Source organism: Triturus cristatus, chromosome 11, assembly GCF_964204655.1.
Source record: "Triturus cristatus chromosome 11, aTriCri1.1, whole genome shotgun sequence".
Classification (NCBI taxonomy): Eukaryota; Metazoa; Chordata; class Amphibia; order Caudata; family Salamandridae; genus Triturus; species Triturus cristatus.
In genome coordinates this window covers 117,243,427-117,258,263 of record NC_140594.1, presented here as the reverse complement: position 1 = coordinate 117,258,263, position 14,837 = coordinate 117,243,427, and the positions used below count along the sequence as shown (strand labels likewise).

Sequence of the window (14,837 nt, the reverse complement as noted above, 5' to 3'; positions counted from 1 at the left end):
ATCAGTGTACTTCTGGAACAGGTCAAGAAAGCTCGTATCTACACCAAGTTGGATTTGAAAGGGGCATACCATCTGGTGCGCATGAGGGACGGAGACGAGTGGAAGACCGCCTTTAAGACCAGGTTCGGCCTTTTTGAGTACCTCGTCATGCCGTTCGGTCTGTGCAACGCCCCGGCAGCCTTTCAGTACTTTTTGAATGAGGTATTCCGAGAGGAGTTGGATATCTACGTGGTCGTATATATCGACGACATCCTCATCTATTCGTCCAGTGTGGAGGAGCACGTACACCACGTCAAAGCTGTGCTCCAAAAGCTGAGGGAAAACATGCTGTTTTGTAAACTCAGCAAGTGTGACTTCCACGTCACATCCGTGGAATTCCTCGGAGTGATGCTGAGTCCAGAGGGACAGGAGATGGCAGAACGAAAGATCAAGGCGGTGAAAGAATGGCCGGTGCCCCAAAGCGTGAAGGACGTCCAAAGTTTCATTGGCTTCGCCAACTTTTACAGGCGGTTTATAGATGGATTTTCAGGATTGGTGGCCCCAATCACACAGCTACTGAGGAAGTCCAAGGAGTTTGTCTGGTCCCCTGAAGCGAACAAAGCCTTTGAGGCCCTGAAAAGCGCCTTTGGTAAGGCGCCGGTGTTGGCTCACCCCGATCCGGATCTCCCCTACGTGGTGGAAGCGGACGCGTCGGATGTGGCGCTGGGGGCTATCTTGTCCCAACGCAACCACGACACAGGGGTGCTTCATCCCGTTGCGTACATGTCCCGCAAACTCAACGACGCCGAACGCAACTACCATATTGCGGAGAAGGAGCTTCTCGCAATCAAGGACGCCTTCACCGAATGGAGGCATTGGTTGATGGGGGCAAGACATGTGGTATCGGTGTACACGGACCATCGGAACCTACAGTTCATGACGGCCACTAGACACCTTTCTCCCAGGCAGCTGCGGTGGATGATCTTCTTTGCGGGGTTCAACTTCCGCATCACATATCGGCCGGGGACGGAAAACCGAAAGGCGGACGCCCTGTCCCGTCAATCTGCAGTTAAGGAACCATTGCCTGCGACCGAGCGTTCCATCATTTCCCCGAGGATGGTATTGGGGGTTATCCAACCGGATACTTTCCTGAGGGGAATAAAGAGAGGGATCAGGTCATTCGCATGGCGGAGGTGGCTCCTCAGTCACAGAGAATGGCAGCTGAAGGACGGGATACCCCTGAAGGGCAGGTGCCTATTGATACCCACGCCTAGGCTAAGGAAACAAGCATTCATCTGGTGCCATGACTCTCCATGCGCAGGTCATTTGGGCTTTGAAAAAACGGTGGCTAGCATGGGACGGCATTTCTGGTGGCCAACCATGAGAGTGGATGTCAGGAGGTGGGGACAGGAGTGTCCTACGTGTGCTACCATGAAGGCCGACCATGGCCGAACCCAAGGGCTCTTACATCCACTTCCAACCCCGGATAGACCATGGGATAGCATATCACTGGACTTCGTGGTGGGCCTACCGGTAGACCAGGGGATGACGGCAATACTGGTGGTGGTGGATTACTTGACGAAAATGGGGCACTTCATCCCCTGCAAGAGAGTCCCTACGGCCGGGGAATTGGCGTCACTACTCCTAAAGAATGTGGTACGACTGCATGGATTACCTGGGGTGATCGTGTCGGACCGGGGGTCGCAGTTTACTGCGCAATTCTGGAAGACTTGGTGCACTGCGCTGCATGTTAAGACCGCCCTGTCCACCAGCTACCACCCTCAAACGGACGGCCAAACCGAGCGCCTGAACCAAACGCTCAAACAGTATCTGCGATGTTTTGTGGACCAGGGCAGGGAAGAATGGGTCGACTTGCTATGGGTTGCAGAGATAGCCTATAACAACGCCACTCACAGCTCCACACAGTCATCTCCGTTCTATAGCAACTATGGCCAACATCCCAGGTTCTTGCCATTTCTACATCCGTTCAGAGAGGACTTGATTCCCGCCACAGCGGACAGGGTGGCACACATAAAAGACACATTGATGCGCTCAAGGGCTGTCCTAATAGAGGCCAAGAGAAGATACAAGGCTGCGGCAGATAGGAAGAGAAGGCCCGGGCCACTGTACCGCACTGGAGACTACGTCTGGATATCCACAAGAAACATGAGGTTTCGAAAGAACAGTGTGTTCCATCCCAAGTACATGGGCCCCTATCGAATTACCAAGTGTATGGGTCCCGTGAACGTGAAGGTGTGCTTGCCCCAGTCATTGCGGATACACCCTGTCTTTCATGTATCATTGCTCAAACCAGCACCCTCCAAGCCGTCTGGGACACCTCGGCCGGTATGCGTGGAGTCGGAGGTGGAGTATGAAGTGTCGGGCATACGGGCGTCCAAATGGCGCAGGGGGAAGCTGTGGTACCTGGTTGCGTGGAAAGGCTATGGCCCGGAGGAGCATTCATGGGAACCGGCTGAAGGGGTTCATGCTCCGCGCTTGGTCTCCTTGTTCCATCGGCGTTTTCCTGCCAGCGCTGGACCCGTGGGGAGCCGCTGAGAGGGAGGATGTACTGTCAAGAATTCCTGTCATACAAGGGAAACACGCCCTTATGTAAACAGGAGAGCTGTTACATAACTCAAGGAAAACACGCCCTTATGTAAACAGGAGAGCTGTTACATAACTCAAGGGAAACACGCCCTTATGTAAACAGGAGAGCTGTTACATAACTCAAGGAAACACGCCCTTATGTAAACAGGAGAGCTGTTACATAACTCAAGGAAAACACGCCCTATAAAGGGAGGAACCGGGAGGTACAACGCTGTCGGATATTGTGTTCACACCGACGTACCTGCTTCGTGAAGAGCAGTGTTCCGGAGTGGTGCTCCAGTAAGGCAAGAACGGAGGTAGGTCGAGTCGTTACTCCCTGGGCCGTGTCTTGCCCCATCGTCACCTGTGAAGGACCCGGAAGCTCTACCGGTCAACCATTGAGCTTCGCTTTTTGACTCGGCTGAGTCCAAGCGCAGTGGCGCTTTTGCTGGTTGGAGTCGTAACTCCCAGCCCAACCAGAGACACAGGGACTGCCAGCTGTAACGCACACCAGGAGGTGTTTGCCGCGTTACAGACTCGGAAGTCCACAGGATCGATCGAGCGGCTGCTCTCGGTTCAGTCTTCTTGCTTGTGATTGGGGTATCGGTGACGCATCACCAGGAGGTGACTCCGCGTCCCGGTGCAGTCTGAGGAAGAGGTTGAGCGGCTGCTCCCTTCAGGTAGAGACCCCGGCTGGGTGTTTCCCTGACTCCTCGATTCTCCCCAACACTCTTCGTGCCCCTCACAGCCTACCGATTGGCATTGTCGGCCATTTCATTTCTGCCCTCTGTTGGCATACGCCGGGACCGGCGTATATGCAGAGGACGGTTAGGACCATCCGTGCTGTGGGCTGGTAACGTACTTAGCCTGGAGGATTCCAGTGACTATAACTTTTGTTTATTCTTTGTATTATATTTGCCTTCATTAAAACAACTAACCCTTCACTAGTGGTTGCGTCCTCATTGTCGTGTCTGTTAAACGATCCTGAGACGTTCAGGGCGTTACACTCTTACAGCTATCATCTATGGCCGCCGGGGTCCCTGTACAGAAATTGTTATTCTATGCCTTCCTGTTGCCGCCCCAGTAAGATTAGCAAGTTACACCACGTCGCATATTGTGCAGCACGCGTCAAAAATTAGGTCCGCCCATGCCCATCTTCGATCTGCACACAGCAGTATGGTCGCAAGAACATGTGCACCTGATACAATTCTGTGGCCATTTTAGTAAATACAACTTATTTCATAAGAAGAAGGTGCCTAAAACACATCCACAATTCGTACCCAATGTCATTTCATATGTGAATATAAATCGACTTTGAATTGTCTGTTTTTTTAAAGACAAACGTATGAATAAAGCTAGCATGTATTACTTGGACAAAACAAGAGACTTCGGAGAAAATAAGCTTTTAGTTAAGACGAATGACCATTACTAAATCAAGGCTTGCTAAAGCAGTACTGTGTATGCACTTGTGTGACTGACAGCCTGGTACTCAACTGCAAGAAAAGCTTGGTGTTCATTTTGCATGCCTGGGACTTTCAAAGAGGTTTTGGTGTAGACCAGCCCCCTACAAGACATTCTATCAGTTGTTACCCAAGAGACACAAAGATGGGCGAAATGGTGATCTACCATTTATGACCCTTCCATCCTCTCCGTTGAAGGTAAAGTGCTAATTCGCAATCTTTGTGCGGCATATCACTACAACAGATTCATGCCTCAAAAAGAAACAAATTGGTTGCCTGTTATTTCTAAATGTACAACAAGCTTACCCTCAACCATTGGCAGAAGTGCATCGACCTATAGCTTGCTCATAATATATAACATAAGAGCAAAACAATCTAAAGATGGCATGTAGGTCAGGAGTGTTACAAGGGATCTCTTTAAGTCATAGTGAATTTCTCTGCAGACACAGTCATGGTTGACAGCACCAATTTTGTACTTGTCTTTTCTAGTCCCAACCACAGGTTGTTAATCCACTACTGAACTCAATCTGCAAACCCGCCACCATTACCAGTAGCCAACTTGTTTCTTTTCTCTGCTGTAAGCTTCCTTTAGTTCTGATACGTTTGGATCTTCATGTGCGCAGTATCTCTTGTTTGATCGTGCCTTGGGTAATCTCTGCTCTAGTCTTCCAAGAGCCTGGGGTGGAGGTTTTTGTGTTGGTTCATTCTGTGCCACCAGCGAGTTGTCACCGGTGCCACTCTTCTATTTGTGATTGTCCAGGAAAACATGCTCACTGTCCTAAACACACATGCCTCTTTTATGGTATTGTTGGGCTCAGTGCTACCCAGATGTCTGTCTCCCTTACCAAAAGTGCAAGGCAGTTGATATTTGGCTATCTGCCAGAAATGCTTTTACCTCGATATTGAACCGTATTTGTCCCTTTTCCATCTAGTTCTTACTTGGCTTCCGACAGCATAAGCGCATGGGTCTAAGCTGGTTAGTTATAGCAGTGGCACAGCACCAGATCTGCCGAAGGCACACTAAAAATGGCATCTCTCTAAACAGATCTTGTCCAGAGAGCTACTTTTCAGTTTAATAAATCTCATCAATTTTCCCTGTCAATCTTTTTCAGGTTCAATAAACCACGAATTTCCCTCCATCCTCTGTGGAAATTTGGAATCACAGCATTGGGAATGGCTATGGTTACACCTACGAGGGTCATTTAGTGCTGTGCTATCTACCCTTCATTTCCTTCTCCCTACTCTCTCACTAATCCTTCCCCCTCCAGCAATCCCCCACTCCTTCCCTTCCATCTCCTATTTTTTTTGTCACCATTCTTCACCACTCCTTGTGTTATCTCACATCTAACTCTCCAAGTACTACACCCCCTTCCTTCTAAGTTTCCATCCTCTCACATTCTCCCCACCCTACTAGATGTTCCATCACTCCATTCTCCCTTCAGTCTTAAAATCTCCCATTAACTTGAATCACACACTGTGGTTCTTCCCTCATTCCTCTTGTGCTTTCCAGGCACCACCGCCATGCTATCTTAATCACTGCTCATGCCCTCTCTCACTCCTAGCAGCACTCTCCCTCAATCTCGTCTCCTTGCTTTCCCTTCATCTGCAGCTTTATTCTCCCTTCCTTCTGTCTGTATGCTGCTTCACTTTACTCCCCCCATCCTCAGGAGCTATACATCTTTTTCTTCTTCCATCTCAAGTTTCTTCTGCATCATCCTTGGTTACTTCCTGCTCTTTTCCCTTTCTCCATTAACCCTTCAGTGCATTATTATACGTACCTTTTATATTCCCTTCTCTCTATCTCCCTCAACTTGCCTCTTTCTGCACCCTTCCCCTTCTCCTTTCTACAAGCCACAATCCTTCCTTACACCTCTTCTCTCCTCTCTCGGAGTGTCCTGCTCACTTTTCTTCCTTTCCCTTCCCTTCCCTCTCGGAGTCTTATCTTTTCTTCTCCCTCCTGAAGTCTCCTGCTAACTATCTCTTTTCTTCTTGACCTTCTTCAGCAGCAGCTCTGCCTCTCACTAACCATTTATTTCCCTGGCCACTGCAATTCCACACTCTGAGCTCCCCTCCACTTGTCCTCCCACTTATCTAGATACCCATGCTCCCTCTGCCGTACTTCATCCCGATGTTCACTCACTTAAACTTAATCTGTGTGTTCTCAGCAGAATAATGAAGAAATGAACGGGCCTAAGGCGTTCATTGCTTTCAGTCACGCTTTATTTGTTACTTTGTAGCGACACCACTTCTTGTTGAGGGAATCCCTACCTCCATGGGTGTCTTTCAGGATACATTTGTTGACCAAGGTGATAAATACAAAATGGAACGCTTCATTTCTATTTAATTGTGCAAATATTTTTAGATTTCTTTTTGCTTAGTATTTTCACTTTACCTGTCTTCACATTTTGCTCTTTCATATTTTCTTGATACTTCCCTTCGTCCTCTTGTTAAAATATATCCCGTGCTGCCCCATCTGCCACTGCAATTCTGGTTCACCCCTGAACAATATAACTGCAGTACATTGGAAGTTCACGACACCAGGCCAAGGTTGGTGACAGTTTTCCAACAGAGCTCCAAGGAGCAGGGTACATGACTAGACGTGGGGAGGCCAAAGGGGTCCTAGTTAAAGAATATCTGAGGAACTGGATTTTGCATAACCTCTCTCCTTGTGTGCATTGGCGTTGCCATGACTTTGTTATCCGTCCCCCGCAGTTTGCATAAAGCATGAGATCCCCTTATTCAGAATCCAGATGTATTTGCTTTGGTAATATGTCTTCACATATATGGCCCCTCCCTGGGCAGTAGGGTCTTCTCCAAGCACTTGCCATCTCCACTGTAGAGAAGCCTTAAGCAAACATGTGGATTACTACAAGCAAACACTGTGACCAGACGCTCTGAGCAAGCCATGTTGTTCCTCGGTATCTTTGCGATTGTGACATGCACTGCCTTAGTGTTTGTATGAGTGTAAGAGGGCCAGCCTCAGGGACGCACTTGTTTGCATTTGTTAAACAGGCTGGAGGGTTGGCATGGACAGGCTATTGAGTGCTCTGCCTCTCATACTGTGTGGTGGCTTGATCATCAGGTTTAGTGACTGAGTTGTGGGCTAAGAATCTATGCGGTCTTGGTACAAGTTCCAGTTTTCCCACGTGATCAACTTGTGTGATTCTACACAAATCACCTCTATCCATGTGCCTCATTTCATTTATCTGCCACATCGATGGGTCGTACAATGACCCGAGTGCTAGTATTAAGTGAGGCTCAATGGTTAGAGCGGCAGACACTGATGCAGAGGTCTGGCCCGGACCAGGGTTCAATTCCCGCCTCGGCGGGTCTTGGGCTCAATTTCCCCGGACCCGATAATTCTCGCCTCGGTGCCTATTCTAATCATGGGTCCCACTCTGCAACTCTGGGCAATATCTTGCTTAATCTCCACAATGGCCCCAAAAGCGCTAGGATGCCTGGCTTCACCTCGGGGGTGCCCAGGAGTTGACACTTCACAGGGAAAGGCCAGGAAGGGTTCCACAGCGGTATGTGCACAGCGCCTGAGAGACCCTTTTGGGGGTGTGCGGAGCGCTATATAAATGCACAACATTTACATTTACATTTACGTTTGGTGTAAAAGGAAATAAAGCACTGATGTTCTTAAATTAGCATTATTTTTGTTTCTTCTCTGCAGAACACTTGATGAGAACTGCTTCGACCAGCCGACCAGCGTCATCCATGCCAAGAGTGCCAGCCATTGAAAGTGGCAAGTCCATCTCAGGTACTGTCTGTTCACTTCATAAAGGAGAAGGGTTACCATTCGGCAAAAGAGGGGCATACCAGTTCACTCAAATGTAAGGACTGACCTGTCGTACACACATGGCTGATCTGTGGATAACATTGGTTTTACCCTTCACTTGACTCTTAAATGGCTGGATTGCAGACCTTTCACCCACCTAATCACTAATAAGAGCATAGTTTGTATGGCTCATACTATGAAGTGGGGGCATCCTTAGACCTGTTAATGTTGGGGAATGAGTATATTGTCCCTGTGGTTAATACTGGGGGTGAAAGCAACATTATGCCGGTTAGTACGGGCGAATGATAGCCTCATAAGTCCTTCATGTATGGCAGAAGGGTAGCATCATTAGTGCCGGTAACCCTTGGCATTTACTGCTGTGCGGAAGACCCTTTTTTGCATCTGTGGCAGACTGTTTGGCTGTGAAGTTGCATACCCCAATGATATGGGTTTCCCTTTAATCAAGAGGTTGTGGGCCTTTCTTATGATGGGTGGCGAACCCTTCACTCACGAGGTGCTGGGGATTGGTCTTCTCTGACCTCTCATTCCCCAGTGCTACCCTTATATGGATGCTTTCATTTCCTAGTATTAACTGCAGTAACAACACGTTCTTTCCTCTAGTTTGAACCACTAGCGTGTTTCTCTTCCTTCGTATTAACCAGTTGTTTCCCAATATAAATTGGACCAGCAGCCTCCTCATTCCTTCACATACATGAAATGACAATGCTTTCATTCACCTGTATGGACTGTACCGATGAGGCATTCGCTCCACAGTATTACATGGGCAATTGATGACCTAATTCCTCAGTATTTACTGCATGGATGAGGTTCTCATTGCCCGGTATTAGGTTGACTAAGAATGGTTTCACTCTTTTGTATATACCGGCCTAACAAAGCTGACATTCCTCAGCATTTACGATACTGATTATGCCTTCATTCTGTAGTATTTACTGGACTGTAGTAAGCATGCCTATGATTCTCTCATTATCCAGTACTATCCTTTCTGAAGAGGGTCTTGTTCCCCCTCATATACAGACTGGTGATGCTCTTGTTTGATTTCAAATATGGGGTTATCTCATTTACCCTTCAATAAAAGCTGGTGATCGGCTTGTTATGCAGTATTTACTGGACCGTTAATGCTCACAATCATTAATATGAACCATAGTAGCTATGGTCTCAATTCCTAATGTAACTAATTTGACAGTCTTTCCATTCGCTAGTGCCAACTATAGTGATTATTCTCTCGTCTCCCCTTATATACAGACTGACAATGCTCTCAATCCTTCTTATGTGTGGGCTGTTGATGCTTTTGTTCTGCAGTATTAACTGCCCTGATGATGTTCTCCCTCCCCTATGTAAACATGTTAATAGTGATTTCATTTCATAGCATTAACCATAGTGATCATACGTGCATTTCCCATTATTAAGCAATCTGATGGTGCTCTCTTTGCCAAGTACTTACTCGTAACAACGATGCTCTCATTTTTTGCCCTATTTATGGGTAGGTAATGCTCTCATTCAACAGATCAGAAAGAGACAGTTAGTTGTAGATTCCATAACCTTAGAGTTTCCCCCAGGCGTCAGACTGAATCCTGAGATTTTTCTTCGCGGTACCCCAGCGCGTTAGTAGGTGGCGTCGGTCGACTCCACCTCACTCTTCGGTGTTGTGGTCGACGGGATGACGTCGCGGTGCCTACTTAGACCCCTGCGCGCTGACGTCAGTTCTTTATTTTTCTGCGCCATCCTAGCGCTGATCCGGACAGAGCTACCCCTTAGCCACTTTTTTGGCTAGCCTTTTTGTGAAGTTTTGTAGACTTCTTTTCGAGTCCTGGTGTGCGAAGGATGTCTTAACATCAGATCAGACATAAGATGATGTCGGTGACGGACCCGCACCTCGTGTGCTTGTGGTGTCTGGAGCGCAACCACGATCCAAAGTCGTGCTCCGACTGCCGGGCCATGCATCCGAAGACTTTGCAGGAGCAGTCCCGAAAGTTGTTGGAGACCTGGCATTCGGCTCCGCGTCGTTCCCGGTCTCGTTCGAGAGGAAGGTCTTGAAGCCATTCGCAGAGCTCCCACTCCTTGTCGCACTCCAAGTCATCAAGGTCCTCGGGTAAGTCCAAACACAAGAAGAAGGTGAAGAAGCACAAGCGCTCTTCACCTTCTCCCGGCCGGCTGACGTGACACTGGATTCGGAGATTCGTTGCTCAAAGGCTCCGTCTTCGGTGCCTGATTCAGGGACGACTCCACGCCTTCTCCCATTTCTGGGAGCCGGAGCGTCCCCTGCCCAACTTTGTCAGTTTTACGAGTCCTTACACTTCGTAATTGGGCAGCCCAACTTCGCTAGCACACCCTGGGCCCCACGGAAAGGATCGGGGGTCCTGGGCCTTAGATACCGGCAGCTCCCGCCCTGGCAGACCCCTGCGGATACAGGCCTGGATCTGGATCGATGCCGGTCTATCTCACTCGACCTTCCACGGTGCCGATCCTGACAATGCCCGCAACGCCGGTCGTGCCTCCAACCAACACCGTCCCCATCCTCATTCCCGAGTTGGACCCAGAGCCGGAACCGACGTCTGACCCGACGCCAGAGGGTACTTTGTTCCCTTGTTTTTCCCTGGTGTTCCCTAACTGACCAGCTTGAAGAACCAGATTGGCGAGAGGAGTTGGGTGACGCTAGTGGTCTGGACACTTCTCCAGACACTGGCTTGCTTTCTGCCACTACGGTGGCTACGTAGGAGGGATCGTCCTATGCTGTGGTGGTAAAAAGGGTGACCGGGGCCTTGAGCTCCCTTTGGTGGCAGTCAGGACTAACCTCCTTACAGAGGTTCTTTAACCTGCGGCGTCCACTTCTAAACCACTTTTGCCGTTTAAGGAAGCCCTCACTGAAGTTTTCCTGGGCTCCTGGTCCAAGCCCAGCACAGGGAACGATTTTCTGCCGGCACTGCCTGGCCCTGGGCGACCCAGTGTTCCTGACCCAACAACCTTCTGCTGAAAGCTTGGAGGTCCAAGCCTCTTCTTCAGAGGGCGCATTCCCTTCTGCCCATCCAGATAGGGAATCCAAGAAGCTGGATCATCTTGGGAAGCGAATGTTCTCGTCCTCCAGCTTGGCACTGTGGTCTGTGAATACCGCATGCCTCTTGGGCCGATTCTACCATACCATCTCGTATACGGTTGCGCAGGTGCTGCCTCAGTGCCCAAGCCATTCTCTCCCAGGCAGTGGTGGATGAGAGAGACGCGGCCAAATTCACACTCATATGTGGACTGGATACCACCAACTCACTGGGCAGAATGATTGCCACGTCGGTAGCCCTTAAGCACTATGCCTGAATGAGTACAATTTGTTTTTCGGGGGGATGTCCAGTCAACCTTGATGGATTGGCGACAAAGCAGACTCGCGATGGAGCGCTTTAAAGATTCTCGGACTAATCCAGATCTTTGGACCTCGCCACACCACCTCTCCCACTCCACTCTGTCTTTCGTCCCTTTCGTGGCTACGGAAGGGGTACACAACCACGCATGCCCCAGTCTAGCCACTGGCTCACGCAAGGTGCCCAGCCTCTGCGTGGCTGCGGAAACGAGGGACCTCGCTGGTCTGGGAGTCAGCGGGCGGGCCAGTCCACCCTTTCTCCCCCTGCCACAGCCTCCAGACCTTCTTGGTCTGACGTTTCAGGCCCATCAACAGCCAGTGGGAGGCAGGATTCGCCATCACCTCCTCCACTGGCAATTCATTACGTTGGATAGGTGGGTTTTGCAAATAGTCCGAAGGGGCTACTCCCTCCCCTTCGAGATCACCCCTCCCTCCATGCCACCGTTTTTCAGTAGCATGTCGGAGGATCCTTTGGATGCTATTCCGCTAGGAGGTTTTAGCTCTCTTGGCCAACGGGGGTATAGAGAGGGTCCCTGCGCCAGAAGTAGGTCACGGTTGCTATTCCTGCTACTTTGTGGTGCCCAAGAAGGACAAAGGCCTATTCTAAACCTCAGGACCCTCAACCCCTTCCTCCAAGGAGAAGTTCAAAATGCTCACGATGGTTCAGGTCTTGTCTGCCCTCGACCCCGGAGACTAGATGGTGGCGTTGGACTTGCACGACGCCTATTTTCATATTACTGTCTTGCCAGCCCACAGACGCTATCTACGGTTCATGGTAGGTCATGAGCACTTTAAGTTCACCGTGCTCTCCTGTGGCCTTACCAGTGCCCTTCGTGTGTTCACAAAGGTTTATTGGCTGTTGAAGGAGACTTCGCTCCAGGCTGTCGTCTCAAACCTCCAGACTATGGCAGGCCTCTTGCACTCGCTGAGGTTCACTACAAACATGCCGAAGTCACACCTGACTCCCTCTCAGATGCTCCTTTTCATTCGAAGCTGTTCTGGACACAGTGCAGTTTCGGGCCTATCCTCCCGAACAGCGAGTCTGGGATATTAGGGCTATGATACTGATGTCTCAGTCTCTATCCTGGATGCCGGTGAGAATGACTCTGAGGCTGCTGGACCTCCTGGCCTCCTGCATCCTGCTGGTAGATCATTCCAGATGGCATATGCGGGTTCTGCAGTGGGGCCTGAAGTTTCAGTGGGCGCAGCATCAGGGGAATCTTTCCGACTACGTCCGGATCTCGGAGGGAACTGCCCAACAACTGCAGTGGTGATTAACAGACCAGGATTGGGTCAGAGGCAGATCCCTCTCTCTTCCCCAACCAGATCTCACGGTGGTGACCGATGTGTCACTTCTGGGATGGGGCGACCATCTGGGAGAGGGGGAGATCAGAGGGGTCGGGACGCTGGTGGAATCCAGACTCCATATCAGTCTGTCGGAGGTTCAGGAGATCCGTTTGGCATTGAAGGCCTTTCTTCCTTCAATCAGGGGAAGGCCAGTGCAGGTGTTCCCAGACAACACCACCGCCATTTGGTACTGCAACAAACAGGGTGGGCAAGCATTTTGGACCCTTTGTCAAGAGGCCTTGCGCCTCCAGACATGGCTGAAACACCAGGGCATTTCCCTAGTAGTTCAACACCTGGTAGGCTCTCTGAATACCAAAGCAGACAAATTCAGCCGTTGGTGCCTAGCAGATCATGAATGGCATTTCCACCTGGAGGTGAAGCAAGGTCTCTTTCAAAAGTGGTGAGAACCTTGGTTAGATCTGTTCGCCTCCACTGAGAAGATGCAATGTCAGCCGCTTTGCATGCTGGAGTTTCCAAAGCTGCTGTTGTTCAGAGACCCTTTTCATCTCGAGTGGAGTGCCTGCCATCTGTATGCCTTTCCACCAATACCACCCCTGTCCAGAGTTGTCAAGGAAATCATGAATGACTGGGTCCAAGTCATTCTTCGGGCTCCAAATTAGGCAGAGTCTGCTAGCCACAGCTGTTGAGCATGAGCATTGGTCCTCCGATCAGGCTGCCTCTTCAGGAGGATCTTGTGTCACAGCAACAGTGCAAGGTCCTGCACCTGAACCTGAAAATGCTTGCCTTCATGCGTGGAGATTGAGCGGCAACAGTTTACATCTTTTGACCTCCCCTCGAAGTCTACAAGGATATCCTGGTAGTATGGCATCCTTCCACCAAGACGGTACATGTCTTCCTTTGGAGTAAGTTTGTGGCATGGTGTGCAGATAAGCATGTTGACTCTATCTGCACCACTTTCTCAGGTTCTCTTATGATGAGGCACATGAGCTGTAGATCATATGCTATGCATAGATCGCCATCTAGTGTTGGGTCCGGATGTTTGCACTTTGTTTTTCTTCGAAGTCTTTCCGGTCACAAGGTAGGTGACTCCTCCTTTCGGTGATAGTGCGCATGGGCATCGACTACATTGTTAGATTGTTTTTTTCCGCCATTGGGTTCGGATGTGTATTGCTGCGCTCCGGCACCGTTTCTCGGTTCCCTTCGACGCACAATCAACTACCCTCGACAGTATTGTTATCGACCGCGGTTCTCCATTCGTCGTGTATCGTCTCACCTCGAAAAAACTTCTATTGGAAAACTCATGGCGGGCCGTCTGACCTACCTGCACTGACCGCACTGGCAGTCGATGGAACGGACTCCCTTTAAGTCCTGTCCCAGGTGTTGTGCTAAATTTCCACGCACTGACTTGCACGAAGTGTGCAACCTCTGCCTGTCTCCACAACACAACGAGAACGACTGCGACGCATGTCGATCGTTTCGATCAAAAAAGACACTTCGTGACCGTCGGGCACAACACCACGAGATGCAACACCAGAGCGGCTCCGCACCGGACATCTTCGGAGAAGATTCTGACACACAACAGCATCTCAAGGAGCCGAAGAGGAATAACATTTTTCTGTGTCCGAAGTCGACTCCGACATGGAAGAAGAGGAGTTAGTTACTCCTGGTCAATGTATCGTGAGTAAAGACACCTCTTTGCCCCCTCAACAACCAAAGACAAAAACTCCGGTCCCTCCTCTGCCTTCGGGCCAAGGTTGGCACCTAGAAAAGGTTTCCGACGCCCCGCCCTCGGGCCTGGCTCAGAAACATAAAGAGAAGCCTTCTGGCTGGGGCTCGAGCCGGCCCCACTCCGGTGCCGAAAAGACACCTTTGACACCGAAACCCAAATCTAAACATGTGATGGTTACAATTCCACCGTTGCCGAAGAATCTACCTTCGACACTGAAAGCCTCGGAGCCGAAACCTCAGACGCCAAAAGGCTTAAGATAAAGATTTAGGGCCATATGTAGGTAATTTCTATTCACCGATTCCTAAATACCGAATTTTACCGATTCGGTATTTAAGAATCGGTAAATAGAATGTAGGTAAAAAATCGGTAAATTTTACCGATTCGGTAATATTCGTTATTACCGATTCGGTATTTACCGAATCGGTAATAAGGCATACCTTCCCATTCATTCCTATGGGCCTGGAGGCCCATAGGAATGAATGGGAAGCCATTCACTATTACCGATTCGGTAAATACCGAATCGGTAATAGGGAGAGCATATTCAAGCGTGGCAGGGTGGCACATTGACACCCTGTTGCACCCCTGAATCGTGCATGTGTGCACATGTGACGCACATACATGCCCTTG

General features: G+C 49.7%; 1 protein-coding gene across 2 annotated transcripts in view; it reads left to right on the top strand.

Moving 5' to 3' along the window:
* Positions 1–14,837, top strand: part of SPECC1L (sperm antigen with calponin homology and coiled-coil domains 1 like) — a 613,771-nt gene that overhangs the window by 324,309 nt on the left and 274,625 nt on the right. For both annotated transcript variants that reach the window (XM_085634686.1, XM_085634685.1), the window contains one exon: positions 7,702–7,788. In XM_085634686.1, the coding sequence (XP_085490812.1) occupies positions 7,702–7,788 (87 nt within the window). The remainder of the gene's footprint in view (positions 1–7,701; positions 7,789–14,837) is intronic.